The sequence below is a fragment of the Sceloporus occidentalis genome, unplaced genomic scaffold, assembly GCF_023333645.1.
Source record: "Sceloporus occidentalis isolate IW3139 unplaced genomic scaffold, rSceOcc1.0.p SCAF_2, whole genome shotgun sequence".
Lineage (NCBI taxonomy): Eukaryota > Metazoa > Chordata > Lepidosauria > Squamata > Phrynosomatidae > Sceloporus > Sceloporus occidentalis.
The window spans coordinates 92,310,149-92,337,090 of NW_028316982.1; the positions used below are offsets into that span (position 1 = coordinate 92,310,149).

General features: G+C 41.2%; 2 protein-coding genes across 5 annotated transcripts in view; one reads left to right on the forward strand and one right to left on the reverse strand.

Annotated features, from left to right (window-relative positions):
- Positions 1-8,977: 8,977 nt before the first annotated feature.
- Positions 8,978-24,099, forward strand: LOC149318695 (ankyrin repeat domain-containing protein 1-like). 4 transcript variants are annotated; one of them, XM_089510294.1, is made up of 9 exons: positions 8,978-9,081; positions 12,892-13,071; positions 16,364-16,501; positions 16,577-16,684; positions 18,210-18,308; positions 18,590-18,688; positions 19,295-19,393; positions 20,723-20,821; positions 22,482-24,098. In XM_089510294.1, exons 1-9 carry the CDS (start codon positions 9,055-9,057, stop codon positions 22,590-22,592), a joined length of 960 nt encoding a protein of 319 aa, XP_089366420.1. In that variant the 5' UTR covers positions 8,978-9,054; the 3' UTR covers positions 22,593-24,098. The 4 variants fall into 4 exon arrangements, with proteins under 4 accessions (XP_089366420.1, XP_089366421.1, XP_089366422.1 ...); XM_089510295.1 differs by lacking the exon at positions 20,723-20,821 and having other exon boundaries at positions 22,482-24,099; XM_089510296.1 differs by lacking the exon at positions 18,210-18,308 and having other exon boundaries at positions 22,482-24,099.
- LOC149318696 (ribonuclease P protein subunit p30-like) overlaps positions 23,410-26,942 on the reverse strand; it is a 29,505-nt gene continuing 25,972 nt past the window's right edge. Inside the window, exon 11 of the mRNA XM_089510298.1 lies at positions 23,410-25,404. Coding sequence (XP_089366424.1) covers positions 25,298-25,404 — 107 coding nt within the window. The 3' untranslated portion in view covers positions 23,410-25,297. The remainder of the gene's footprint in view (positions 25,405-26,942) is intronic.

The window sequence follows — 26,942 nt, forward strand, 5'->3', positions numbered from 1 at the left end:
TTTGGAGGGTGTAGCACAAAAGGCATTCAGCACCTCCTTGCATAACACCTTTGCTCAATTTTTTAGCCAGTCAGGTGGCTTCTGGGTGCTATGACTGGGCCTGAGCACTGTCTTACTGCCACTTTCCATTTGCGAAACAAAGGCCTGTTACAGACAGCCAAAATAAAGCTGCTTCGAGTCACAGTGGAGATATGGTGTTTCAATGATGCATGCGTCCTAAAAGTCCAGAAGTTGCACCAAAGCCACACTCCAGCCCTAAGGACTGGCGTGTGGCTTTGGTGTGGCTTCTGGATTCTTAGGACGCATGCATCATTGAAACACCATACCTCCACTGTGACTCGAAGCAGCTTTATTTTGGCTGTCTGTAACAGGCCAAAGAACAGATTTCACCCTTGTTCATGGGACCAAGGCTGCTACCTATTCCCTAGCTATATAATGGCAGTTGGATGGAGCCTAGGCACACACCTACTGCACCTGCCATAGTGGTTAGCAGGCAGAGCTGGACCTGGTAGCCATCCATGCGAGGCTGCATAATCTAGAAATCAAATCTATAAAACTGTTTCTCATGATATGAATCTGCCCAAGCTTAAAGATGTTCATGGGAGAGCTTTCCATTGGCTTACCACACTCACAAGAATGTTTGGTGAGGACATGGGTGGCTGCTCCCAGGTTGGCGCGGCAAGCAGCGGCAGGGGAAAGAGAGAAGCCTATGTTAAGCTTAGCACCCTAGACATGAACCGAGGATAATTTTTAAAAAAACACTGCTATAAAAAAATTCTGTCTCTAAATGTATTTATTGATGGATTTATATGTATATCCCACTTTTCTTCCAGTTACTTCAAGATAGGTTTTGGCATTTTTCTTTTCCCCAAATTAACTTCACAACAACTTTGTGAAGTGGGTTGGGCTGAGAGACTGTGCTTGAGCCAGTATTACTCAGTGTGTTTCTTAGTTCAGTTTGTACTTGAAACAGGATCTCTCAAGTCCCAGTTCAGGGTGCTGTGTGTGGCCCACCAAGGCCATTAGTCAGCCCTTGTACCAGTATCTTCAAAGCCCCCCGAGTCCATACCATTACAGAAATATTGTTTTGCCTAAAATGAGGAATTAGACCCTTAAGAGCTAACAGAGTAACTTTATTTTAAGAGTGTCTTGCCTTCTGCACCATTTGTTGTGACAGGTTTTGAAAAAAGGGGCTGATGCAGTCCATGGATGTCTGAGGGGGAGAAAAATCAGATAGGTAGAGCCCCCAAAAGCTCTCTCTGGTTTTCTTCTTCTCTTTCAACCACAGCACCACACGGTGTCTGTGAAACTGAGCTGAGTATCTCTGATCATAAATTAACCACAAAAGCAAAGAAATAAATGCAGACCAGATTCTAACCAAATGACGTTGGGGTAGATATATAATCTGAAAGTCATCCTTCTGCCTCTGAAGTCTGGAAACCTACCTGCTTACAAAGCATCTTATTCAAAGTCAGTAACTTGAAACAAAATGCTTACAGTAACGGCAAGGCTCCTATGTTCACCACTCTCCCACCCTTTGGTTCTTGTCGTGTTTGTGATGTTTGTGGGCACAAACACGGTTCCAGGATTGGTGGACGTTTACCTCACCAATAGCATTGAGCTGAATCATCGTTTTCAGACTCCACCGTCTGCAACTTTAAGGTTCCTTATACTGTGCTGGTGGGATGACTGTCTGTCTCTTTCCAGGAGACTGCCAAGAAGCAGAATAGTAAGTCTTTTCAGGCACAGAGCCCAGTCAGTTTGCAGCAGCTGAGAATCCAGGCCCTGCTCCACTGAGAAACATCCCATGTGTGTTTTCACCAGTATTAGCACTTTATGCTAGTTTTACATCTCAAGGGAGAAGTCATGGGTGCTGCCTTTGCTCTGGCAAAGAGACCGTGTCTTTTAAATGACAAGGATGGAGGTAAGAGGAAGGAGACAGCTATGGTGGTGTAGCAGTTTGAGTGTTGGACTACAACTCTGGAAACCAGGGTTTGTTCCTGCTCAGCCATGGAAACCCACTGAGTGAGTGACCTTGGGCAAGTCACACTCTTTCAGCCTCAGAGGAAGGCAAAGGCAACGGCAACGGCAACGGCAGCCCCTTTCTGAAAAAATCTAGCCAAGAAACCCCTGTGATAGTCATAAACAACTTGAAGGCACACAACAACAACAATGACAAAGAGGCAGGAAGCAAAACAGAATTTGCTTCCTGAAGGGCCCTCATGGTTTATGTTAGCCAGTGGAGATGGTTCATGGGAGTTGTAGTCCACATGTTTTCTAGTCTTGCTGTACACTGTAATTTCTGACAATCTACCCCTATAAAGTCAGTGTGCAAGCAATCTATCAGTTACACAGAACATCTAAGGTCTGAGTCTTGGTCCCACAGCTAAATGTTCTGTAAGGGCTTACCTAGATGGTAAAAATAATCCCAGTAGAATGTTGGTAGAATCTGTGTTCACATGAACTTAGAATGCACCCAAGTAAGTTTTTTTGTGGGGGCTGGCAAAACCCTCTCAAAACCTGGGATAATCGATCTTGGGTTTTTTTTAGGAACAGGGCAGAGTTTTCCTGAAGGATTCACATTATTGGCTGTGGGAATAACCACTGTGGATGGTTCACCATCGCCAGGTATTACATAGAGAGGGAGGGCATTTCTGTAGAGGGGCGGTGCATTCTATCTCATTTGATTTCTTCCCCACCCACCGACTTGTAAACTCTTTCCTCTGTTCCTGGCAAAACACCATTTTCAATCCCTTCTTTGTTTGCACAGGAATGTATTTTTGTATCCTTTCTATTTTGGCCCTCTGCCAAGAGAGAGCCGACATCTGGCATCTCTCAGGGCACCATTCTGTCCCCCATGCTCTTCAACATTATCTGAAGCCGCTGGGAGAGATCATCCAGAGACTTGGGGCACAGTGTCATCAGTATGCTGATGACACCCAAATTTATTTCTCTATGTCTCTGACTACTGCAATGACTACGGATGTCATTCTTCTGGATGCCTGTCTTGGGTCGATAATGGGCTGGATGAGGGAAAAGAAACTCAGGTTGAATCCAGAGAAAACGGAGGTACTTGCGATAGGTACCCCAAGTTCAGGGATAGAGATTTGCCAACCAGTCCTGGACAGGGTCACATTTCCCCTAAAGGACAGGATCTGCAGTCTGGGAGTACTCCTTGATCCGTCTCTGCAGTTGTCATCTCAGATAGATGCGACAGCCAGGAGAGCTTGGGATCAGCTTCACTTGATACACCAACTGCATCCCTACCTGGACAGAAAGGACCTTGAAGCAGTGGTAATCTCTCGTTTAGATTTCTGTAATGCGCTCTACTTGGGGGTACCCTTGTACCAAATACAGAAGCTTCAATTGGTTCAAAATGTGGCAGCCAGATTGGTCACCAGGAAACCTAGGTTTGACCATATAACAACAGTATTGAAATCTCTTCACTGGCTGCCAATTAGCTGGGACGTTTTTATTAGAACATCATAATACCAGGTTAATGACAACCTCCCATAGGGCGTTTACTACCGTGGTCCCAAAATTATGGAATAGCCTACCGGAAGAGATCCATCTTATCACTACCTTAAAGGTCTTTATGAAGGAACTCAAAATGGATCTCTTCTGACAGGCTTATCCACTGGACTCCATATAAAAGGTTATGACAATTGCTCCACTTTTGACTAAGATTGTTGGCTAATTGATGAATTGCTATTTTAGAGAACTAATAGGAATGTTGGTTAATTCAGTATTAGTGTTTTATTGATTGTATCTTGTATTATGTATAATTTTAATGATGTAATCCCACCTTGATCTGCGGGAGAGGCGAGAAATATAAATAAACATTATTATTATTATTATTATTATTATTATTATTATTATTATTTAAACATTTTGGTCTCTTCCTCCAAAAAGGCAAAGTTCCCTATATTTACTTTCCTGAGATCCTTAGTCCTTTTTCCCACTCACCACTTGGAGAGGTTATTGTTGTTGTTGTTGTTGTTTTCATTTTCAATCGCCCTTTCATTTAAATCACAACAACAGATGGATTACAAGGATCCGTCTCATTTGCAAAGGGAACAAGTAACAAAGAAAATGGCAATGATGGCAAAAATAGAAGCATGTGACAACTGAAACAACATTACGGGGCTATGCATCATTTGACAGACAGAAAAAAAAATCTGGGATATTACTGTGCATGTGTTGCAAACATTTTGGGTATAGTGTATCCACATCATTTACTCAATCTTGATTTGAAATGCTGGTATGTGTGGTCAACTGAATTTGCAGAGTTCTGGGCTTAAAGAGCTCTTAAGTATTTTGTTCTGGGTGAGACTTTAAGGAGAAACAAAGGGGATCAAGAATAATCAGCTCCACAGATGAGACCAACCAGACTGCTAGTCAAACTTACTGTTCTGTTTCTACCAGCTTATTCATACCTGCTGATTTTAAAAAGCTTTTGCCATGATAAGAGGAAAATTCAGGTGGATCTGAAGTACAGATTCCAAAGCAAATGTTACTGTAGTTGCAGCTTGTTCTATGCTGGAACTGGCCATAGTTCCAGGCTTCCTCAAGACTTCATTCAGTACTGAACACTGACACAAGTTATTGCCATTAGAGAAGTGCTACTGGTGGTAAACAATGCAATAAATAGTATATAGTAGAGAAGCATTCCAGCCTTTTACTGATGTGGCCCAGCATCCCCTCACAACCAGTTGTAGAACTGGTCCTCTAAACAACTAATTTTCCCCAATTATCTCTGGTTGGCTAAATTGAGGGTCCCTAAATTGGGGGCTTACCCCCCATTTCTGGGCAAGACGGATGGATGATGGATAGCCAAGGGTTAAATTTGCAGACGCAAACAAAGAAAATCAATGCACCCAAGTATGACCCATCTATTGCCTCTAATAGCTATGAGAAGTGTGGAAACAGGATAGTAACAGGAAAATGCATTCCCCACCCCTGGTCTATTCCCATCCTTCATATCTTTTCCCAGGTTCAAACTACCATGCTATTGTAAAAATGAAAAGTATATTAAAAAAAGACAAAAAACACTTTCTAAACCACATATCTGCTAACATTTGGCCATGATGCTATCAATGATTCCATCCAAACTCACTACATTGCTTCATCACAGAAATTGCAGAAATAATCCAAGTTGACATCACTTTAATAATTGAAGATACAGTACAAGGCAAAACAGGGGTCAGTTCCTCCTATGAGCTAATCTGCAATGCAGAATTAATGCAGTTTGACAGCCATGACTCAATGGTATGGAATTATGGGATTTGAAGTTTTGTAAGATATGTAGTCTTTTCACTTAGAAATCTCTGGTGCCACACCAAACTACAAATCCCAGAATTCCATAGCACTGGGATTTGTAGTTTGTTGTGGCACCAGAGATGAGTCATGGCTGTCAAACTGCATTAATTCTGCATTGCAGATTAGCTCACAGGATGTGGCATGCTTAACTGCAGTTGGCTCTCCATATCCAGGGATTCTGCATCCACAGATTCAACCATCCATGGCTTGAAAATATTTTTAAAACAATTCCATAAAGCAAACCTTTATTTTGTGAAGCCAAAGGCTTTCATGGCTGGCATCCATAGTTTTCTGTGGGTTTTTCAGGCTGTGTGGCTGGTTTCTGGAAGAATTTATTCCTGACGTTTCGCCTGCAGCTGTGGCTGGCATCTTCAGAGCAACTGTGGCTGGCATTTTTACCCTCTGAAGATGCCAGTCACTGTTGTAGGTGAAACGTCAGGAATAAATTCTTGCAGAACATTGCCACACAATCCAACCCCCCCCCCCCCCCCACACACACACAGAAAACTTTGATTTTGCCATTTTATACAAGGGGCACCGAGTTACTACCCCATTGTATATAATGGGACTTGAGCATTCATTTATTTTGGTAACCAGAGGGGTCCTGGAACCAAACCCTGGAGGATACCAAGGGCCAACGATATAGTTTAATAGATCTATATTTTATAATTGATTGTTTTAGAGTATGTATTTTGTTCTTAAGGTTTACACATCACCTCAGCCACTCTGGGCAGAATGATTTATGAACACCATAAATGAGGAAGTGAATGAATGAATAAATCTGAGGTGGCACAGACAGAAGATGTGAAAGGAGTTCTACTGAGGACAGATCAGAATGTTCTGCAGAGCACATGATGCCATCCACTAAAGCTGATTTACACTTGCTGTGGATCTAGTAGTTTCCTTAGGGCCGATAGACCCAGCATACACCATCTACACCCCAGAAGCATCGCCCAGACCAGGAGTTTATATAGTACACCACCTCCTCCCTCCATATTTCTGGATTAAATATATTCCAGGTTAGAGTTCAATCTTTCCCGTTCAAGATACTAGACACTATCTTCCCAAATAGGCACAGCACTTTGGGAAGCTCCCTTAAAATTCAGGCTGAAACCCAAAGCAGATTTACCATCAGCTCTGATGGCGAGTCATATCTATGATCCATTGCTCTCCACCACCACTACACTCAGTATATACTATGTGTCTACATAGATCAGGGTTTGACAACTATGGAAGGCTAAGGAGCTACATTAGCTCCCCAGGACACCTTTGAAAGATTCGCCCCCATTGCATTCCCTGCCAAAAAAGGAGCAAATTCAACACACACACACCAAGGGAGTGTGGGGCATTTTGTCATTTTTGTCTCCTGTGGGCCATTTTAGGCCCAGGAGAGGCCTTTATTTCTCAGTAGGAAGTCAATTCCTGGTCACATCTGGGGGATTATTGAAAAACAATTGGGGGGGGGAATCCTTTCACCCCGGCATGCTCCATGTGGCCTGCAGGTCATACTTTGCCCACCCCTGATATATAGATGGAAATCAAAGAAGAAAGTGCTAAGGCAGGCTTAATGTTGAACATTTGGAAAACGAAAGGAATGACAATGAAAAATGTACATAAATTCAATATAGATGGTGAAGAAATAGAAATAGTAAAAGAGTTCCCATACTTTGATCAGAACAGAGATTGCAGTCAAGAAATCATAAGAGGACTAGCTATGAAGGAATTAGTCAAGATTCTAAAGTGCAAAGACATTAAACTGAACACTAAAGTTAGGATAGTTGAAGCCATTGTATTCCCTTTCAACATGTGCAGATGTGAGAGCTGGACAGTGAAGAGGCCAACAGAAGGAGAATCAACTTGAGATATGATATTGGAGAAGAGTGCTGAGAATACCTTGGACAGCCAAAAAGACAGAAAATGGATCCTAGAACAGATCAAGTCTGAACTCTCACTGGAAGCTAAGGGACTTGACAGACCACCCCAAAAGGGCAGCCTGGAGGTGCCTGTTTTCCCTCCTGAGGGAGGCTGCAGCAGCCAAACTGCATGGCCTCCTGAAAGTGGGTTCTTTTTGCTGCACACGGCGGGCACCATGAGTGTGCCATTGGCACACTGTCACACATCGATGACACAAGAGTGCCACCGCGATGTGCAGACACTGTGCCACACTTGCATTATCATGGCAGCCCCCGTATGGACGGGAGCCCCCCATCAGGGATGTAGCCGGGGGGGGGGACTGTGGGGTCCGGACCCCCCTTCTGTTAGATACAATTAATGGTGTGTGCTACTGTTTGACAGTGGAACACAGTCCCTCGGAAAGTGATGGAGTCTCTTTCTTTGGAGGTTTTTAAACAGAGGCTGGGTGGCCATCTGTCAGGGATGCTTTGATTGTGAGTTCTTGTATGGCAGGGGGTTGAACTAAATGGCCCTTGAGGTCTCTTCCAACTCTATGGTTCGATGATTTTATGATTCTATGATTCTATGGTTGAGGACAGGGGGTCTTGGAGTTTCTCACTCATGAGGTCATCATGAATCAAAGTTGACTTGAGGACAGTTAACAACAAGAACAACAAATCTCTAGGTATACAGATTTTGTCTACCTGTGGCTTCAATATTACGCTCCATACAACGGAGGAAGTGAGTTAAGATCCAGAATAGTTCTTAAATCTGTTAGTCTTAAAGGTGTCACCAAACTCTTATTTGTTACACTGAAGGAGATTTAACATGTCTATCCTTTGGAAAAAAATGCTCTTTAGATAATCTTGTAAGATTATGGTGATTTCTCTGACTAATCCATTTTCAGTGGAAGTCCTAACTTTTTAGGACTATAACGTCCACAATCCCCTATGCTGGGGGACTAGGATTTGTTGTCCAAGAGATTACCCACCCATCCCCCAGTTTTGAATTCTGCTTATAAACAGTTACAGATTCCAGGGAAAATGCAAAGCTGTTGGGTTTCACGTTCTTACACTGATGGTAACTTACTGTGTCATTGAGCTTTTTTAGCACTAGAGACATCATTCTGGCTTCATAATCCCTTCAGAGAATTCCTTCCAACAAATATAGACAAGTGCCATCATGATGGGACGAGGGAGGGAGGGAGGGAGAAAAAGACCACCCATTTCCCTCCAATACTGTTTACAATCCAAGAATAGAATATAACGAAAAGAATTACTTCCCATAACAGAATAGATCACATGTTTGCTTAGCCAAAGATGATACTACGCTGAGCATGGCGTCTGGGTCACTTGTCCTTTTCCTGGTGTCTCTGGCTCATATGAAAGTCAGTTACGATACAGTGGGGTATCAAGACAGCTGTCCTACTGGGCACTGGGCACACAGAATGGCTAGCATTGCTAAGCTATTTAGTCATCATGAATGGAATGAAGCTCTTGTATTTCATACTGATTCACACAGGCAGGAGGGTTACACATGGCAAGATGACCCTCTTCTTTTTCTCTCCCCCTCCCCCAACAATTCCTATCTTTGACATTAGATCTGGCTAGTTAACATGTCTGGAATGCAAGAGCACCTATCTCAGAGCTGGGGGGCTGAGGGCATACTTGGATTCCCAGGTTGGAAGATTATCTCACTCAGAAGAAGTTCTTGTAGAGATATATAAGCTAAGAGAGATTGGCGGATCTCAGCAAAGTAGCTTCGGATAGCAGTGGGAGGAGGCATCTTCCCTTGAAGGAGTACCAAACAGTGCTAACATTTTTTGATAAGCCAGCAGCAACTATGATGATGCTAAGAGTGGAAGAACTGGTAAGTACAGAGTTCCCTTTGTTTGTTATTTTACCTTTAAGGATTGCATTTTGTGGGCAGGTATTAAATACTTTTGTGAAGTGTTTCCATATAGGCTATGAGTTAATTACATCAGAAAGAGAAGCATGAGTATGTTTGTTTGTTTTTTACTGAAGTGTCACCCACACCACGCATGAGCAGATTATATGGTTATGTGAATTGTATCTGTGAATTTGTGTGATGGTTTAAAGAGATAAACTAAGAGTCAAAAAGCCATAATTTAAATTTCAATGGTCTTGGGCAAGCTGCTGCTTTGTGGATTTAAAATGTTATGTTATGAAGGTATGTGTGCTACATTATGTCTTCATACTGGTCTATCCCATAAAGTTGTCAGGATTTCTGAAATAAGGTTTGAGAAGTGCTTCACACACATTGGAAAAGTGCTGAAATTGTTGAGGATAATGGTCTTTAGACTACTTTAGACTATCTTTAGACTACTCCAGGTAAAAGTGTGCCTGTATACTGATGTGCAAAGATACTTTGATTTTCCCTGTAAATGCTTCAAGAAGACAAAACAAAAGGATTTGATCCCAGAATGAAAGATAACGCTTTTTGTTTTGTTCCTTTAAAGTCTGTTTCACATAGAACAATGTTTCTTTATCACAGTGGCTCACAAGAAAACATACGGTAAATATTATTCGTGGTGGGAATATGGATGGAGTCACAGCTATGAATCTGAACCAACTGGGTTTGTTCTGTGCAGATTAGCATCTCTGGAAGGAAACCTGCCAATGCATTGCCAGTTCTCACTGTGCCAAGTATGTGAGGTTGACTCAGAAATAACTAGGAGCAATTCTGCAAAGGATAATAGAAGAGGTGGTTTGAGTGACTAGGCTTAATTGGCCTATTTTATCTCATGTCTTTAGAGCATGTTATTAATGGCAGGAGTTAGCAGTGAAGGAAACAAATGTAATGGGAGCCTTTGGAAAAGGTTGCTTCTTTGGAAGGGTCCAAAAAGGGCAGTTCCTGTCCTTATTGTAGCAACTTCCATGAGTTGTCTCCCAAACTCTTTACTGAATTCACTGGTTTAACAGAAGGATTCATTTATTTTAAACAGTCCTGGACATAAACTTGGATTACTGTTTAGAGTGGTGAACCAAGATAAATTGATGGCAACTGCAAGTCTATACATTTACCTGAAAGAAGATCCCCTGAAATTCAGTGGCACGTCTGAGTGGGCATGGATAGTGGAGGGGACTGTGCTGTAAAAACTCTGGTTCAAAAAGGGCTTATATTGAAAAATGCTTTGATTTCTACCATATAAATATATCTGAAGATTTAAACAGTTCTTGGAGATGTTACCTTTTCTGGATTACAATTTCTGGTATTCCTCAACCAAAATGGTCATTGATCATGCTGGCTGGGCATTTTGGGAATCAGGCTCCAGGAGGAAAAAAGGGTAACTTTTCTAAGATCTCAGAGAAATAGTCATGTTAGTCTGTAGAATCAGTATGTAGAGAGATCTTGTAGCACCTTTGAGACTAACTGGAAGAAAGAGGTTCGCAGCATGAGCTTTTGTAAACCTAAGTCTACAAAAGCTCATGCTGCCAACTCCTTTCTTTCAGTTAGTCTTAAAGGTGCTACAAGACTTTTCTAAGCTCTGTCTTTGATAAAGTAGTTGTGAACAAACCAAAAACAGATACATGGAACCACACAATTCAATTTGAGCACCCAAAGGACCTTTAAGCATGGGCGACAGGTTCCCATGTCACATGGAGAATTCCAAAAGCGATGGCATAGGAGTCTGCCAGTTTACACAGGGAGCAGGGTGAATACAAAAAAATTCCTTTAGGCTCTCCTGAGCTCTTGGGTGTACGCAAAGCAGCCAATCCCAGTCATTGCCCTCTAGTCCAGATAAAGTTAGTCATGACTATGATCCTTTGGAAGCAATGAAACATATATTATTGATAGCTCACTTATGTCATTGACTTCAATTAGACTGAGCCACATCTTACTTTAGCATGGCTCACCATATGGACGGACTGGACTGGCTGATTTTACATAACACATGCCCAAAGGGTAAATAGAAAGATTTTATTTTAAAATTTAGAGTAAGTTACCTGTGATCATAGATATACTTGCTTCTAGTCAGTATTGGGTACTCTGCCCAGTGGTGGTTAGTGACTTCCATGTCAGTGGAGCAGTGACTCCATTCCGGCTTTCAGTCTGAACTCTAAAAACCTCTATTCAAAGTGTTGGACAAAATCTGAGGAATAGGTCAGAACCTTTGAAGTTCAGGGCAGATTCCCTAGAGCCACCCACTCTGTCCAGACCCTGCTCCTGGATCCTCCTGCTGCTTCCATTTATGTCTTTCTCAATCTCCATCCAAATTCTCTCTGCTCTCAACATGGGAAAGTCCAGATGAAATTTTCTTCCTTCTCCATTGTTTTATGATACCCCCCGCCGAGTCCATATATCATCTAGATGGCCCCTATGTCCAGGCTACATCCAATTACTGTCTGGTTAGTTCAAACCAATAAGTGGAACTCACACCTCCTGGTCATTGATGTGCCCTTTAAAACTACTTGATAGAATGTTAGCTTTAGACTTAGCAACTTTGTGCATCTTTGGTACACGGTACCTGCCTTTCCTAACCTCCCTTACCTTGCCCACTTTTTTTTCCTTCAGAGAGCACACAGAGCTTTCTGTTTGCATGCCTGCATTTGTATTGTTTTGCCACAGTATTACTTTCCATAAGGGAGTTGTTGTTGTTGTTGTTGTTATTATTATTATTATTATTAACCTTTATTCCATTCTTCATTCACATGTACACTTGATCCTCAAGTACAGCTGGACCTCTATATCCACAGATTCTGTACCTCCGAATTCAACTATGCATGGCTTGAAAATATTTTTAATATATTTAATTTCCAAAAAGCAAACCTTGATTTTATCATTTTATAGAAGGAACACCATTTTATTATGGCATTGTATTTAATGGGACTTGAGCATCCATGGATTTTGGTATCCATGAGGTGTCCCAGAACCAAACCTCAGCAGATATCAAGGTCCCATTGTCTACATACTGTCAGACCACTGACTACCTTTCCCATTTCCTCCTCGTATCCGGTGTCTTGATAGCTTTGGAACAGTTTTTCAGTACTATGTCCATACTATGGTAATGACAGATATCTTGACTCCACTCTCTTATTTCCTCTGTCCCCTACTCAGACCTCAGCCTGCCTATAATTCTGGATTCCCTTTCTTATAAGCATGGACTGGTATCATTTCTTCAATATCTCAGCCTATAAACATCTGTCTTCTTACCAAAAATTACTAGTGAAGCAACTGCCTCAGTCTTCTTAGTACATAATGATATGGTCAGCCCTAACTGGATTGAGAAGAGGTAAAATTTGAAATGTAACAAAGACTGTATCTGCACAGCACTGCAGAAATAATGCAGTCTGACACTGCTTTAACTGCCTTGTCTCAATCCTATGGAATCCTGGAATTTGTAGTTTGTTGTGGCACCAGGGCTCTCTGACAGAGAGGGCTAAATATCTCACAAAACTACGAATCCCACTGAGCCATGGCCGTTAAAGTGGTGTTGAACTGCATTATTTCTATAGTGCAGATTGGGTCAAACACTACTCCATGGCATCACAAATGAGCTTGCCATTGGGGCATTCATTGCACCTATATTTTCCAAGAAATTCCTCTCCATGCTTCTCAGGGGCTGCACCATCCATGCTGTGTCATTTTGATTCCCCTTCTAGATCTGTCAGGAAGCAAAATGTTGTTGGCACTCTGATGCAATGTTTCCTTTGACAGGTGACTGGCAAAAAGAGCGATGGTAGAGAGACAACTAATTTTCTCCCAGAGGACTTCAAACATGGAGTATATGAAGCTGCTGTGAGGCTAGAAAAACAAGAGGATCTGAAGACATTGACTGATCCCCTGCTCCCACGACGTAATCTGACCTACAAAGAGGAGAAACAGCTACAAGCGGAGGTAAATGTATCAACATTTTTGTATATATTTATATCTTGTGTATCTCCCTTGCATTTCTGTTGCACGTTTCTGAATTCCTTTTGACATCTAAAAAAGGTAACATCAGGAGGAAGCTAGGGCACAAGCAATGAAAAGGTTCTTATAAAAATATTCTAGAAACCAGAGGAAAGATTCCCAGTTAGATATGTGCCCAAGCATACGACTTTTCTCTGAGCTAGTGTGATGTAGTGGTTGGAGAGTTGGGCTAGGTAGGACACTGGGAGACCAGGGTTTGAATCTCCACTCGGCAATGCAAGCCCACTTAGGCAAGTCACACTCTCTCAGCCTCAGAGAGAGTGTGACTTGGCAAAGGCAAACTCCTCTGAACAAATCTTGCCAAGAAAACCCTGTGAAAACCATGAGCCATAAATGAATTGAAGGTATGCAACAACAACAGTACCTTACTGTGTTGTTCCTAAAGTTTACAACACATAAGTTCCCAGGGCCACTGATATATCAAATTATTTTAAAGCAGTTTAAAATTTAAGCTAGATCATTTAGACAGACAGAAAGCTTATTATGCAATTTAACAAGTCATCTTCCTTTTCTGCTAGGTAGTGTTGTATGTGTGTATGTGTCTTCAAATCACCATCACAGGGGCATTTGGTGAGGACATAAGATACAGCCTTCTTGGTGGTTGCTCCTAAATGGTGGAACTCTCATTCACAGGAAGTCCAGTTTTCCCCTCCCTGCTGTCTTTCAGCTGGCAAGTTAAGACCTTTTCATTTAGGGAGGCATTTGGTTTTTAATATATTGCTGCAAGGTCACGCAGTGGGTTTCCATGACCAAGTGGGGAACTGAACCCTGATCTCCAGAGTCGTCATCCAACACTCAAACCACTACACCATGCCAGCTTTATAAAATAAAATAAATGAAATGAAATGGTGAATTATGAAGAGTAGGAACTCATTGTGATAGTCCCTATGGACATGCCCCCACCAAGGATAGTCTAAAATGCATACAGCATTGATACATATCTCGGTATTGTCACATAATTTTCCACCACTTTTCACTATTGCAAACTTTTTGTAACTCTTCAGTACAATACTCACAGAGTTAGCATCAACATTTCATGCAGGGCAACACATTGACTATTTTCTTCAGTGAGAACAAAACTAATCTAGGGCAGTGAGTGATATAAGATCCCACCCACCCCCCACCCCCCGCCAAGGTAGATGAAAATAGGAAATATATTAGTAATGTTGAAATCTGCAGACTTTTGCCTTTGAAGTAACAGATTATCATGAGCTTGCAAATTAGCATTTTACAGCATTGCACTGGTGATGGATTATTCAAATGAAGAATTACAGTTCTATGCTGAATTCAAGGATGGATTGAAATCTGACATAGATTCTAAAGAGTTTGGGATAAGAACCTTTTACTGCATCCCCCAATGTGCTATTAAATTGAATTTGTAATAACGGTGTACCTTGAAACTACTTGATCAATAGTCACCTCAATAAACAGATTTTTCAGTGCAATACATTCTGCATTTGGGAGATAGATTCTGTCACTTACAGTCACACTCATTAACACCTTGTTCTGTGAAAAATATTCAGCTAGACTGCTACACTCTCTGAAAGATGTGGCCTGTTGTTTTAAATACAAGTTGACACACATTCTGAAACAGCTCTAACTAGACTGAATCCCAAGGAACATTTAACTCTTTCCAGCATGGTGTAATAGTGGTTTGAGTTTTGGACATAGCATTGCTATGGTGTGTGTCGGTATCAGTGAGTTTGGGGGGAATCACTCTCCCTTTATAGATGGTGCTAGTTGCTCAATTTCCCCCTCCCTTAAGTAGGAACTCAAAGACTGCTGCTCCTTGTACTGAAGTTGAATTCCTCCCTGCTTTTGAGAGCAAAAAAGAATGGTAGGCGAAGAGAGGTGCCTAGCCACAGAAGTTCTTAAACTTCCCTCCTGCCTTGACCAGTCTCAAATTAGTTGCTTTGGCTATAGCATTTGCAGGCAGGAGATCAAAGAACCTTGAAAGTGTGGAAAGTGGTGTTGGAAAGGAATTAAAAAGTGATCTCTTAGCAATGGAGTGGTACACTGGGTATCTAGAGTATTGTGAGAACCTTAGTTTCTAGTTATCTAGATCATCCACTCCTCATTTTGCTTATTTCTGTTGCTTGCTCCAAAATGCATGTGCGTTTTATGTGCACTTGTGTGCTCTTACTTTCTACAGAGGGAGGGCTTGTCTACCTAGGCCATTTTCAGCAGTCCCCCCCCCCCCCCCGCCTTATGTTTCCTGTCCCCATGGGGAAAGGTCAAAGGCTGTATTCGGCTGCATTCACATATGATGCAATGCAAATTTAAAAGCTTCACTTTTTGTCTGGATCTTTACAGAAAATCCGGGTAACTCAGCAGTAATGCCGGGTGGTTGTTTACATAGCATCCTGCTGTGCCACCTGGCACTAGTACCGCTGGCATGAGTGGCTCCTCTGAGATCAGAATGAGGCGGCTAGCCTTGTGATCAATGCTGGCCATTTTGTTTGTGGCCTCAGGGGGATCAACTCATGCCAGCGGTGGCATCGCTACAGGGGGATTTGGGAAAGCTTTGGTAGCAGAATACTCTGGGAGCAGCCTGTAATATTCTGGCCAGTGTAGACCTGCCCAGAGTCTTCAATTTTGTTTGCAAACTAATTAAACTTGAGTAGATTCCAGAGCAAAATAAAGTTTCTAAAGGTGTGATTTGAGTATTGTATCAGAACTTTAGAGATCCAACTTGACATCCCCACTGAGGGCTTACAGAAGGGGGGGGGGGGCGAGTCCCTGGAAGTATAAAGACTCTTCACTTCTTTTTGTTTAACTGCATATTCATGGTTTTGTATACAAATTCTTGAAATATCCTGGGTAGATTTCTGTCTCTTCCCTTATGTTCTCCCTCCTTCCCGTCTACATCATGCATAATAATTTTATTCTTCTGTCATGATACATTCAGTCAGTGTATGAAGAGGAAAATTCTTTCTTCTGTCTGAATCTCCTCATCCCCATGTTTTATTGGATCATCTTGAGATCTAGTATTATTAGACAAGCAGGGCAAGGCTCATTGTCTCTACATCATGCATAATAATTTTATACACTTCTGTCATGATTCTCCTAGAGATCAGAACCCAAAGGCAAACCTCCTGTGAGAGATTTCAAAGGGAATCTTAAGGATCTCTGAAATCTATGCCTTGAAGTGGACTTTGAATTATCTTTGTCTGCTAAATTGTCCAAACCCACCCTCTCACTTACTTCTTTTGTTCAGCTCAAGAAAAAGAAACTAGACGAGAGACCAAAACTTGAAAGCTTGGAAGATCTTGAAAAAATAATCCAGTTGAAGAAAAGGAAAAAAATCAAGAAAGTTAAAGTTCCTGCTGTAAAGGAGCCTGAGCAAGAAGTTATAGTAAGTTCATTATTATTCTTTAATGGGATTACACCAAACTGTACTGCTCTGATACTAATTCTTAGTTTACATCAGACAGAACCAGTGGATGTTCCTACATTTTTCAAGGCTGCCTTGGAGAACAAGATGCCAGTTATTGAAAAATATTTAGCAGACAAAGGGGATCCAGATGTTTGCGATGAGGTACAGTGTTGATTTATTTTCTATTCTAAAACTACTATAAGGCACATCTATTTATTGTATTTCCTCAAAGGAACTTCAGGTTTGTAATTTGGCCAGGTATGAAAGCTGTCTTTTAAAGATCTTGCTTCCCACTTATATTCTTCTAGTTTCCATTTTTCCTGAAGAGAAACAAGCTTGTTTATAGTGTATTTGTGCTCATTTTCTCAGAAAATTTTACATGGTGTGAATGCCAAAAACATTGATTCTCTCTTTTTGACTTTATCTTTTGTAGCAGAATTCACTGATACCTTTCACAACTTGAAAATATCCTCATCTCTCAAAGAGAATACCATTAATTGCTTTTTCTTTTCTAAAAAAATTAATTATGAATATCAAGAGGGAGAAGGAGTGAGGGGGGAAAAGGGTGGGGGGAGGAAAAAAGTAACATTCCAAAGATATAACAATGAGCTGTGTATATACATTTATATAAGCTAACGTATATCCAAAGAAATATCTGCTTGATGTTGGCATCTGGCACATTTGTATTTCTATACAGAAGAAAGATCATTTGATCATAAATTATATCTTTAAATGCCTCTTAGGCAATATACAAAGCACATTTCATCAAGAATTTCTGGCTAGTTTAGTCCTCCCAGACAAGGTGCTTCTCAAAAGAGGTGTGAACTCACATGGCTGAATGTTCTCCCATAAACCATCATTCAACCATTGCTCCTAGAAAATGTGCATGTAAGCTAGTGTCCTTCTTCCTGACATACCAATCTTCTGTCTCCACTGCATTATCCATTAAGCCATTGACTGTGTCTACAGCAACGTAAAATGGTGTAATACCAAAGAAGTAATGCCATCTTCTTCTATGTGTCACCCAAGCTTGGGGGGATTCGGGCAGCTACAACTCCCAGAATCCATCTGAAGCCATGATGTCTGAGGGAGGTTTGGGAGTTATAATCCCTTAAAGCAATGGTTCCAAGACTTTTTCCAGCAACCACCTCCTTTTCTCTTGGCTACAACCCTAGCACTCCTTATGCATATTTCTTGATTTTAGATATAGTTATACTTTAAACTCAAAACAAAAGATCTAGGCAGATACCCCCTTTGCACCCAGTGATTCTGGGAGCAGCAACTGAGCATCTCCATGAGCAATGCCTCAGAAGCCTCTTGCCTATGCCAGTCTTGTAACAAAGGCTGACCCAGGCAAGAGGCTTCTCAGTTGACGCTTATGCAGATACTCAGTTGCTTCAAGGTAAAGCACTCTTTCCAAGAATTGACCCCATAGTCTTCCTGCTGCCCCAGAGACATGTCTTCTCCACATAGCTTCAAGTGTTCCCTGCATACACCAACATTGTTTCATCTTCTCCCTTTTCTCTGTCTGTCTGATGAAAAAAAGCAGGAGCAGCAATGCAGTTCTAACCTGCCAGCCATGTCCCAGCAAAGCTCACTCTCTTCTTGTTTTTAAGTCACACCACAGATTTGTAAAGAGGGAAAGTGAAAACTTATTAACCATGGGTACCACTCTTCCCATTGACAGTATAAACGAACGGCCTTGCACAGAGCATGCTCAGAAGGACACCTGGCAATTGTGGAAAAATTAGTAGAAGCTGGAGCACAACTTGAATTCCAAGATATGGTAAGCAAAAGCTGTACACACAAATCTTGCAGATACATTGCCCATTCATTTTGCTGGGGCAGCTTGCAAGGACTGCTGTGTTATCATCACCCCACAGTGTCTTCCCAAGATGCTGAAGAGCTCTTGTCAAAGTAAAGTATTGGGAAAGACCGGCCAATATTTTAGCTCAATAAATAATCTCTCTCTCTCTCTCTCTCACACACACACACACACACTGTTTATTTATCACTTGGGATTTTGTTTTTCATCTCCAGTATTTTATTCCTTTTCCTCTGGTGTAGCTTGAATCAACAGCTATTCATTGGACATGTCGTGGTGGCAATGTGGAAGTCCTGAAGTACCTGCTAAACAAAGGAATAAATAGGAATGCAAGAGACAAGGTATTTTACTATTACTGCCTACATGTTTGAGGAAGGATGGTGGATTAAGGAGGTAGTTGGAGGCTATGGTCTAAATCAGTGGTTCTCCAACAGTGGGACAGGACCCTCCAGGGGTGCACATGTGCAAGATTTGGAGGCCCTGATCCCTCCTCCTCTTCTCAAACTTTTTCATGTGTAAAATTTACATGTGTTGAGTTGAATGTTGAATTTACTTAAATAAAACTGCCCTAATTTGAATGTTATTTCCTTATAAAATGTTAAAATATGAATATACGTGAATGTGCAAATGAAATTATGCACATTAAATAAACAAAATATTTTTATCCATATACTATGTCAAGTAGGTGGTGTTGATGTCAGCATGTAGCTGTAAAGGGGGGTCCCAAGCGTAAAAATTTGACTACCACTGGTCTAAATCCATTTGCTAGTCCAAACAAAAGAACATGTATTGAATCAATGGATTTACATCAGTGTTGTTATTCAACAATTGAATAAAGGGGCCTACTGGATTTAGGATTGATTGTAGAAGAGGATACTCCAGATTTCTTTTATTAGTATGTATTGTCATGCACCTATTAATTATGTATATATATCTCTTTCTATTAGTTGCTCAGCACACCTTTGCATGTGGCAGTAAGGACAGGTCAATACGAATGTGGGGAACACCTCATCGCTTGTGAAGCAGACCTCAATGCTAAAGACAGAGTAAGTGTATTGATAACCCCTTCTAGACAATTCACCCACATCAGGGGTGGGAACATGTTGCCCTACAGGTGTTGTTGGATTACAGCTCCCATGCACCCCAGCCCAACATGGCAGGAGACAGGCAGTCCAACATCATCTCAAAAGCCATAGATTCACCAAGCCTGGATATACTAAAGGGCCTTTCTGAAGAGATTGTATGGTATTTTCTTGTTATTTTTCCACTGCAAGCACATCTAGAGGGATAGATGGATCATGCTCTGGGCAGAGGAGTCATCCACCCAGTCTAGGAAACACCGCTGCCTACAAGCCATATCAAATAGTAATAGCAATAGCATTTACATGTTTATACCACTTATCAGTGAACTCAGCATTCTCTAAGCAGTTTACAATCTACAAGCCAATTTCCCCCAACAAGCTAGGTACTCATTTTATCAACCTATGCAATGATGAAAGGCTGAGTGAACCTGGAGCCCTCTGGGATCGAACTCACAATGTTGTGGCTGCAGTACCGAAATTTGACCACTGCACCACCAGGGCTCCCTATTATCAAATAATACTGCTGTTTGGAAACACATTCTTTAAAAATAAAAGTTGCATGTACAGCCTGCAAGATGGACATAGCTCAGAGAAGAGCCTTCAAAATGTAGATATTAAAGAGGGAATATGCTGCTGGAAGTGGCAGCACAAGCAGAGGTACCTGTCAACTAGTGCAAGCACCTCCTTCTACTCAGCACCCTGGGGTCAAGGTGGCAATTTTCCAGTAACATATTAGAGGTTTGGGAATGTTAGGAAACGTTACGAGTAGAAGCACTTGCATTCGTCCTGCCTGACATATCTTTGCAGTCTAGGCTTCTCTCCTACAGTAAGTCAAACATCAGTAAAGCCTTTCACATTGCCTTATAAACATGTCCACAAAAATTATTAGTCCACAAACTCTTTTTATGAGCCCCCATTACAGAATCATTTGAGCTTGCCAGCAAACTTAAAAAGAAAAATTGCAAATCAGCTCTTGCCCATTTGATAAAAGATCTCCTGCTTGTCATCTTGATTACTTGCCAAGGGAGAATAGCTACTAGAAGGTTGCCCTAGATTTCTGCACATCATCTAAGCCCATGAAACAGAACAAATAAGGGTACAGAACCTTTAGGAACTGAAGCTCTTTGAAAGGAAATAGTCATCATTCATAGCCATTAATATTCCTCTTCAGCACCATGATGGTACTCAGATTTTATTACTGAGCTTGGCTGGATGATATTGGCAGAGTCTGTTAAGTTTTTTCTGTTTTATGTTAGATGAGCCCAACATGTTCCTTTGTTCTCCTTGCCTTAGGAGGGTGATACTCCCATGCATGACGCAGTGAGGCTGAATCGCTATAAAATGATTCGACTCCTGATTCTGTATGGTGCCAATCTAAATATAAAGAATGCGGTAAGTAGTCTGTCACTCTGCTCAAAAGATTTTTCGCCGAAATATCCCATCATATTTCAGAAACAACTACAGTTGTCCCTCTGGATTTGCAGGAGATCCATTTCGGAACACCACCACCTGGAAATATAAAATTTCACAAATATTCAAGTCCCATTGTCTCGAATGGCAGTGCCCTCACACCCTTACCTCCCTCCTTACCTTCTTCTTCCCAGAAAGGCTGAGCGGTTGAGAAAATGGTGGAGCCGGCTGCTGCAAGGCCACGCCAGCCAAGGAAAGGCTGCACTGGCTGGAAGAATGCCTTGCCTCGGCCAGGGCAGCCTTCTTCCAGCCAGTGCAGCCTTGCCTTGGCCAGAGGAAGGCTGTGCCGGCCAGGAAAATGGCCATGCCTCGGCTGGGTTGGCCTTCTACCAGCTGGAGTGGTGTTGTCTTGGCCGGAGCAAGGCCGCACCAGTGGGGAAGAAAGCCATGTCAGCCATAAGGTAAGGGAGGGAGGCAGGGAGCTGTGGGCTTGTCATTCGCGAGTAATGAAAAAGTAAGCCAGTCCACGGATACAGAGGGATGAATGTATAGAGAAGCACAGAAAACATTAAAAGGCTGCATTACACTCATTCATACCACCTGCTGAAACATGACTAAATATGTAACTGAAAAGATTTTAGACATTTTTTCAAAACCTCTCAGCCCTGCCAAGTTGGGTTTTAATGGAAAGACACCATTCTTTCCTTTAATTGAACTGTTCTTACTTGTGTTTTCACATGCTTATATATTCACTGTATTTGTTTTTACTTGCATTTTATTTTGGTTAACTGCCTCATGTACCATTTTTTGGGACGAAAAATGGATATATACTTTATTTCATTCATTAAACGTCTGCAGGAAAGGCAGGACAGGGTATATAAAGGTCTCTAACACTGAGGTGGTGTAAGATTAAAACCCAAAATTGATATCTATTTTGTCTGGACAGTGGTTGTGGCCCTGCATCTTGTAATAATAATAATAATAATAATAATAATAATAATAATAATAATAATAATAATTTGTTTTATTTATATACCGCTATTCCAAAGATCATAGCAGTGAACATCAAGTAAGCTAATTAGCAAGTAAGCTAATTTGCCCCCAACAGTCTGGGTACTCATTTTAGCGACCTCGGAAGGATGCAAGCCTGAGTTGAGCTTGGGCCCTTTTGCTGGTCTTGAACTCGCAACCTTGTGGTTTTGAGTGAATGGCTGCAGAATCACTGGGCCTGGAGGTTTCCAGGAATGGAAATTGAATTTAAAAAATTTGAGGGGGAAGGATGGAGAAAGAGAGAGAGAAACAGAAAGAATTAGAAAGATGCATTCTTCTCGAAAGGGGGATCTCAGACCCAGAAAAGTAACCTTCGGAAACCCGTGACCCACATTTGAATGGGACAAGACCACCCTGCGAGGGTGGAACATGTTGTGTGTCTTGTGACCAATGGACTGCCCTTAAAGCTGTCACGAAGTCTAGAAGTGGGGAAAAACCTGCCAGCTAAACAAATCTGGGCCTTTCCATTAGGTATGACCAGACACTTTACAATGGGATTTTACCACCACCACTGCCACAAGATAAGCAAAATATAGAAGGAAGGTGAAGTTTCAAGAAAATTAAACTAATCTCTCTTAACTTTTCTGCTCAGGAAGGGAAAACTCCAATGGATCTCGTTATGCAATGGCAAAATGGCACCAAAGAAATATTCAACAGCCTGAAGGAAAACTCCTACAAGAGCTCCCCCATTGACACATTCTGAAAAACAAGTGTCACCGGACTGATAGTTGTCTTGCGAAACATGCCATAATCAATGTGAAGAGCAGTACCAAAACGATCCCATCTTCACTAAACATAAGAAGTGTTTCCTTTTCCTGCCTTTGTTAAAGTCATATAGGACAAGAGCAGGGATGAAATATTTCAAAGGCACAGTTTGAATGTTAGAATTCCAGTGATTTTAAGTTGCTTTATTTATTCCTATTTATATTTTGTATTCCATATTTCCTTCTTTCTCAGATGGTGTTCCTTTGGCTATTATACTTTGCTGATCTTTCAATAAGTCATGTTGGTACTGCTGTTCTATAGAGAACACAAGTTACAGATATGAAAATGAGAATGAGAGGAGTGCATTAAAGCTGCTTTTTATACAAGACAACAGCGTTTCAGAAAATATTAGCAGCTTCCTGCCAGGCTTTTATTCAATAGAGAGCTATTTGTCAACCATAGCCAGTTTCTGCTGAATTGTCACTGTCAAGAGCAAGCCGTTAAAAGCAAAAAGGCAGAATGGTGGTATGGAAGGGAGATGTAAAGTGGAATTAAAAAGGGAATGGTTCTACTGAACCTCACTGGAAGTAGTGGCTGAATCCTGAACTGAACATGGTGGAACACGTTTGAACTACAGAATCTGAAAATTTAAAGTTCTGTAGATTAAGAGGACAATAATATAAAATGATGAACAAGAAAGAAAAGACTGCTATTTTTGAAGCTCAATAATAGAAGAAAGGTGATGTATATTTGTATGGCCTTTTATGTACATTTTGTATTAAATCTTATTTAAGATTTAGAACACTAGAATGTCTCTTTTCAATCTTCACAAATCAGTTTGTCATTTATCTGAAGACACCTCATGAGATGGCGAAGCTGGATAAGTTTTTAATTAACGTAAAATAAATTAGTTTCCAACTTCTTTCTTAGGAAGTGCTTTGAAGGTTATGAACCTTCTGGCTAAGAAGAATTCTTACAGTTTTTTTTAAAGTTCATATTCTCAACTGCTTGAAGTGAATGAAGACTGCCTCAGGGATATGATGTCTGCTTAGCTTCAGTCTTTGGGGAAAAAAATAGAGGTTCTGCAAAATAAACATCTTTTAAAGATGTTTAGCTTATTTTAAAAAAATCAAAGATAAGCTGCAGCAGTTCTAAGGCAAAGTTTCTGGCTATGTACATAAACTGCAAAGTAGATCTGAAATATTTTTGAAGATGTAACTACAAACCCAAAGCCACTTTAAGTCACAAGCAATCTGAATAAAATTAGTATTTCTATTGATAGCTTGATGGTTTCAGGGGTATAGATTACAAACAGAATTTCCTATAAATTACCACAAATCAGCAGACCCTGGGGACATAGCACGGCCACCACACAAAATCTTTCTGGATCTTTTCTAGGTTGTTGTCTAGCAAAATTATCCATTTTCTACAACCTGTGCTATGCTGAAAATGTACAAAGCAGGGGGTTGAATATACTAAATAAAGAAAGATGTGAACTCTCCTATTCCACCATACAAAGATTGCCTGCTCTACCCACTGTTCTCCTGGGATCATTTCCCTCCAGTCTTGGAAACTAGATTTGTGATTCGTTTTTCCTATGGGGCTTGAGCATACACTCTTTTCCCCATACGTGGGGGTGGGGTCCGGAACGGATCTCCGTGTATGAGGAGGGAAGATTACTGCACTACACTCTTATAGCACTGCTATTCCACTTTAACTGATCTGGCTGCCTCCTGTTGCATCCTGCGCTCTGCAGTTTAAGAAGGGGCATTTAGAATTCTCAGCCAGAGAGCTCTTGGGTCTCACTGAGGCACAAGTCTCAGAATACAACAGGAGGCAGCAGGACAGTAAAAGTGGAACAGTAGCATTGTAAGAGAAGAGTGCAATAATGTGGTTGGTCTCAGGCATCTGAGGAAGTAAATCAAGTCCATGAAAGCTTATGCTACAACTTCTCTTGCAGTTAGACTCAAAGGTGATACAAAATCCCTTTGAATACTTTATAGCAAAGTTATAGTTGCTGCTGCATGCTACTCCTAGTGGGCATTAAACAAACTTAAAGTCCAGGTGGTTATCTTGTAGCTATAGTGAGGAACTGCTATCAACTTAAACAGCAAACTGGATTCCCATCTGCTGAGGGTGCATTGTTGTCAAATGAGCACAATCAATATAATACACTTATTGCTTTGGTTCCTGAAACAACTCAAATTTGCAAACATTAAACTCAGAACATTTTGGTAATTATTTTGAACATGAATACATAAGCTGATGAACAGATATCAGGATGATGGCGCAGGCTAGGATATCAAGGTCACTGAGGAATTTCCATTCCTAGTAATATGTTGAATATTGGAGGTGGTAATCACATTTAAAACAAGTCTTTGAGGGGGGGAAAGTTGTTATAAAAGGGAGCATCACTATACATGTGACCTCCTGTTTCTCTAAACTTTAAACTTCCACTTCCATCAGGCATCTGAGCAGAAATACCTCCTTCAAAAAATAAACTGACACGATTTATGCTCTTCAGTGTCCACAGTCAAAACTGTCCCACATAATCCAACTGAGGCTCTACTACAAAGAATATTTGTATCTCCTTTTAAGCAAAAATATTAATTAATAAACTGAAATGACTCCATTGAGCCATTCAAGTATGGCAACACGGAAGTTCAGACAGGTTGGTGGAAACCGCAGAGGAGAACCTGCTGGTCACAAAGTTGTCTTGGCTTTTTTACTGACAGGTGTGGACTCATCTTCCTCTGGGCTCCGAGGTTTCTTCTTTGTATACACCACTCCAAAGGCAGTCTTTCGGGTTTCTAAAATGAAACAGAGAATATCTGGAACAGGAATAGACACCTGAGGCCATAGGGTCCATTTCTGCTCTCCCTTGTATCTTGGAGTGCTGGACCTTCCCCACAATACTCTTACCCCCATGAAAAAATGGTCAGCCAATTTCAATGTCTGAAAAGAGCTCCTAAAGACCTAAAAGAGGTCCAGGAGGACCAACTTTAAAATAAAAAAGCAAACTGCACCATCAGAGGCTTAGGGAAGGGTGTGATCTACAATTTCTAGACAATTAAACGTTTAGAGGGCTGTTGGGACAGAGGTGCTGAGGTGGCATTTTGTGCATGCTCCATTAAAATCTTTGTGTGCTTCCAAATGCTGCCTAGAATGAGATGTGTCCTGTCCACAGCTTGGAAATGTCAACCAGAGGTCACACTGGCTGTAACCAGAGTAACCAGATTCAGCACTGTGGTGACAAAGGCAATGAAGTAGATAAAAACCTGAATCATGACAGGTTTTCATAAATCTAGGGGACCATACATTAGTCAGCTATTTCCCACCCAAGCAGATGGCATCAGTGTATTCCTGGATCTCTTTAATAGGCTGAGTGGCAAGACAGACCTGACCAAGCTGCTCAAGTGGGATGTCTTACAAATTAGGCCAGTGCAAATCATTCCAATACGCTTTCTAGCTATGTCTATCATTGGTCTTATAGAGGTTTTGGACCCCAACATCCAAAAGCCTTAAGGAACACTGTCTATAGTCAGGGATTCAGGGAGCTGAAATCCAAAACTAGCAGAGGACCAAAGATTGAGCATCTCTTAACTAGACGATCAAAGTGCCTAAGCATATGATTAATTTAACTTCTTATTCAGAAAACTTGATTTGGGTGATATAAGGTGTACAGGCCAAAGTCTGAGCTACAACATCTATCATGGCTGGTGGAAATGGGAGTTGTACTACATCATCTGAAGAACCAGAGGTTATCACATATCTATTGTTCTTGTGTGCCATGAAGTTTCAGACTTATGGTGACCCTAAAGTGAACCCATCACAGGGTTCTTTTACTGGAGGTGGGGGGTGGGGGGTGCTTTTGCCTTTCTCTAAGGCTGAGAGAGTGTGATTTGACCAAGGTTACCCAGTGGGTTTTTATGGCTGAGTGGGGAGTTGAACCCTGGTCTTCAGGGTTACAGTCCAGCACCCAAACCACTACACCACTTTGGTTCCTACATCTACCTTATAGTAAATATAGCATAAAAAAATAAAAACCTGCAGTACTGGCATTTCACAATCATGTTAGAATAAAATGCATATGGATACAAAGCTTGACTGACACTTTATATACTAAACTATGTACAAAAGGTATACTCTAAACACTTTATTGATATAAACGCAGCCATTTTTTCATTCACTATGTACAAAAATTTGTGAGTGTTCAAATACTGATTTAAATACTACCACACTGGTTCAATCTCAGCCTATTTTGACCACAGTACTGTATGTGGACTTAAATCATGAAACAGTTTGTTTAAGGTTCAACTATTTTCTGAACCAAAATTTCTTCAAATTA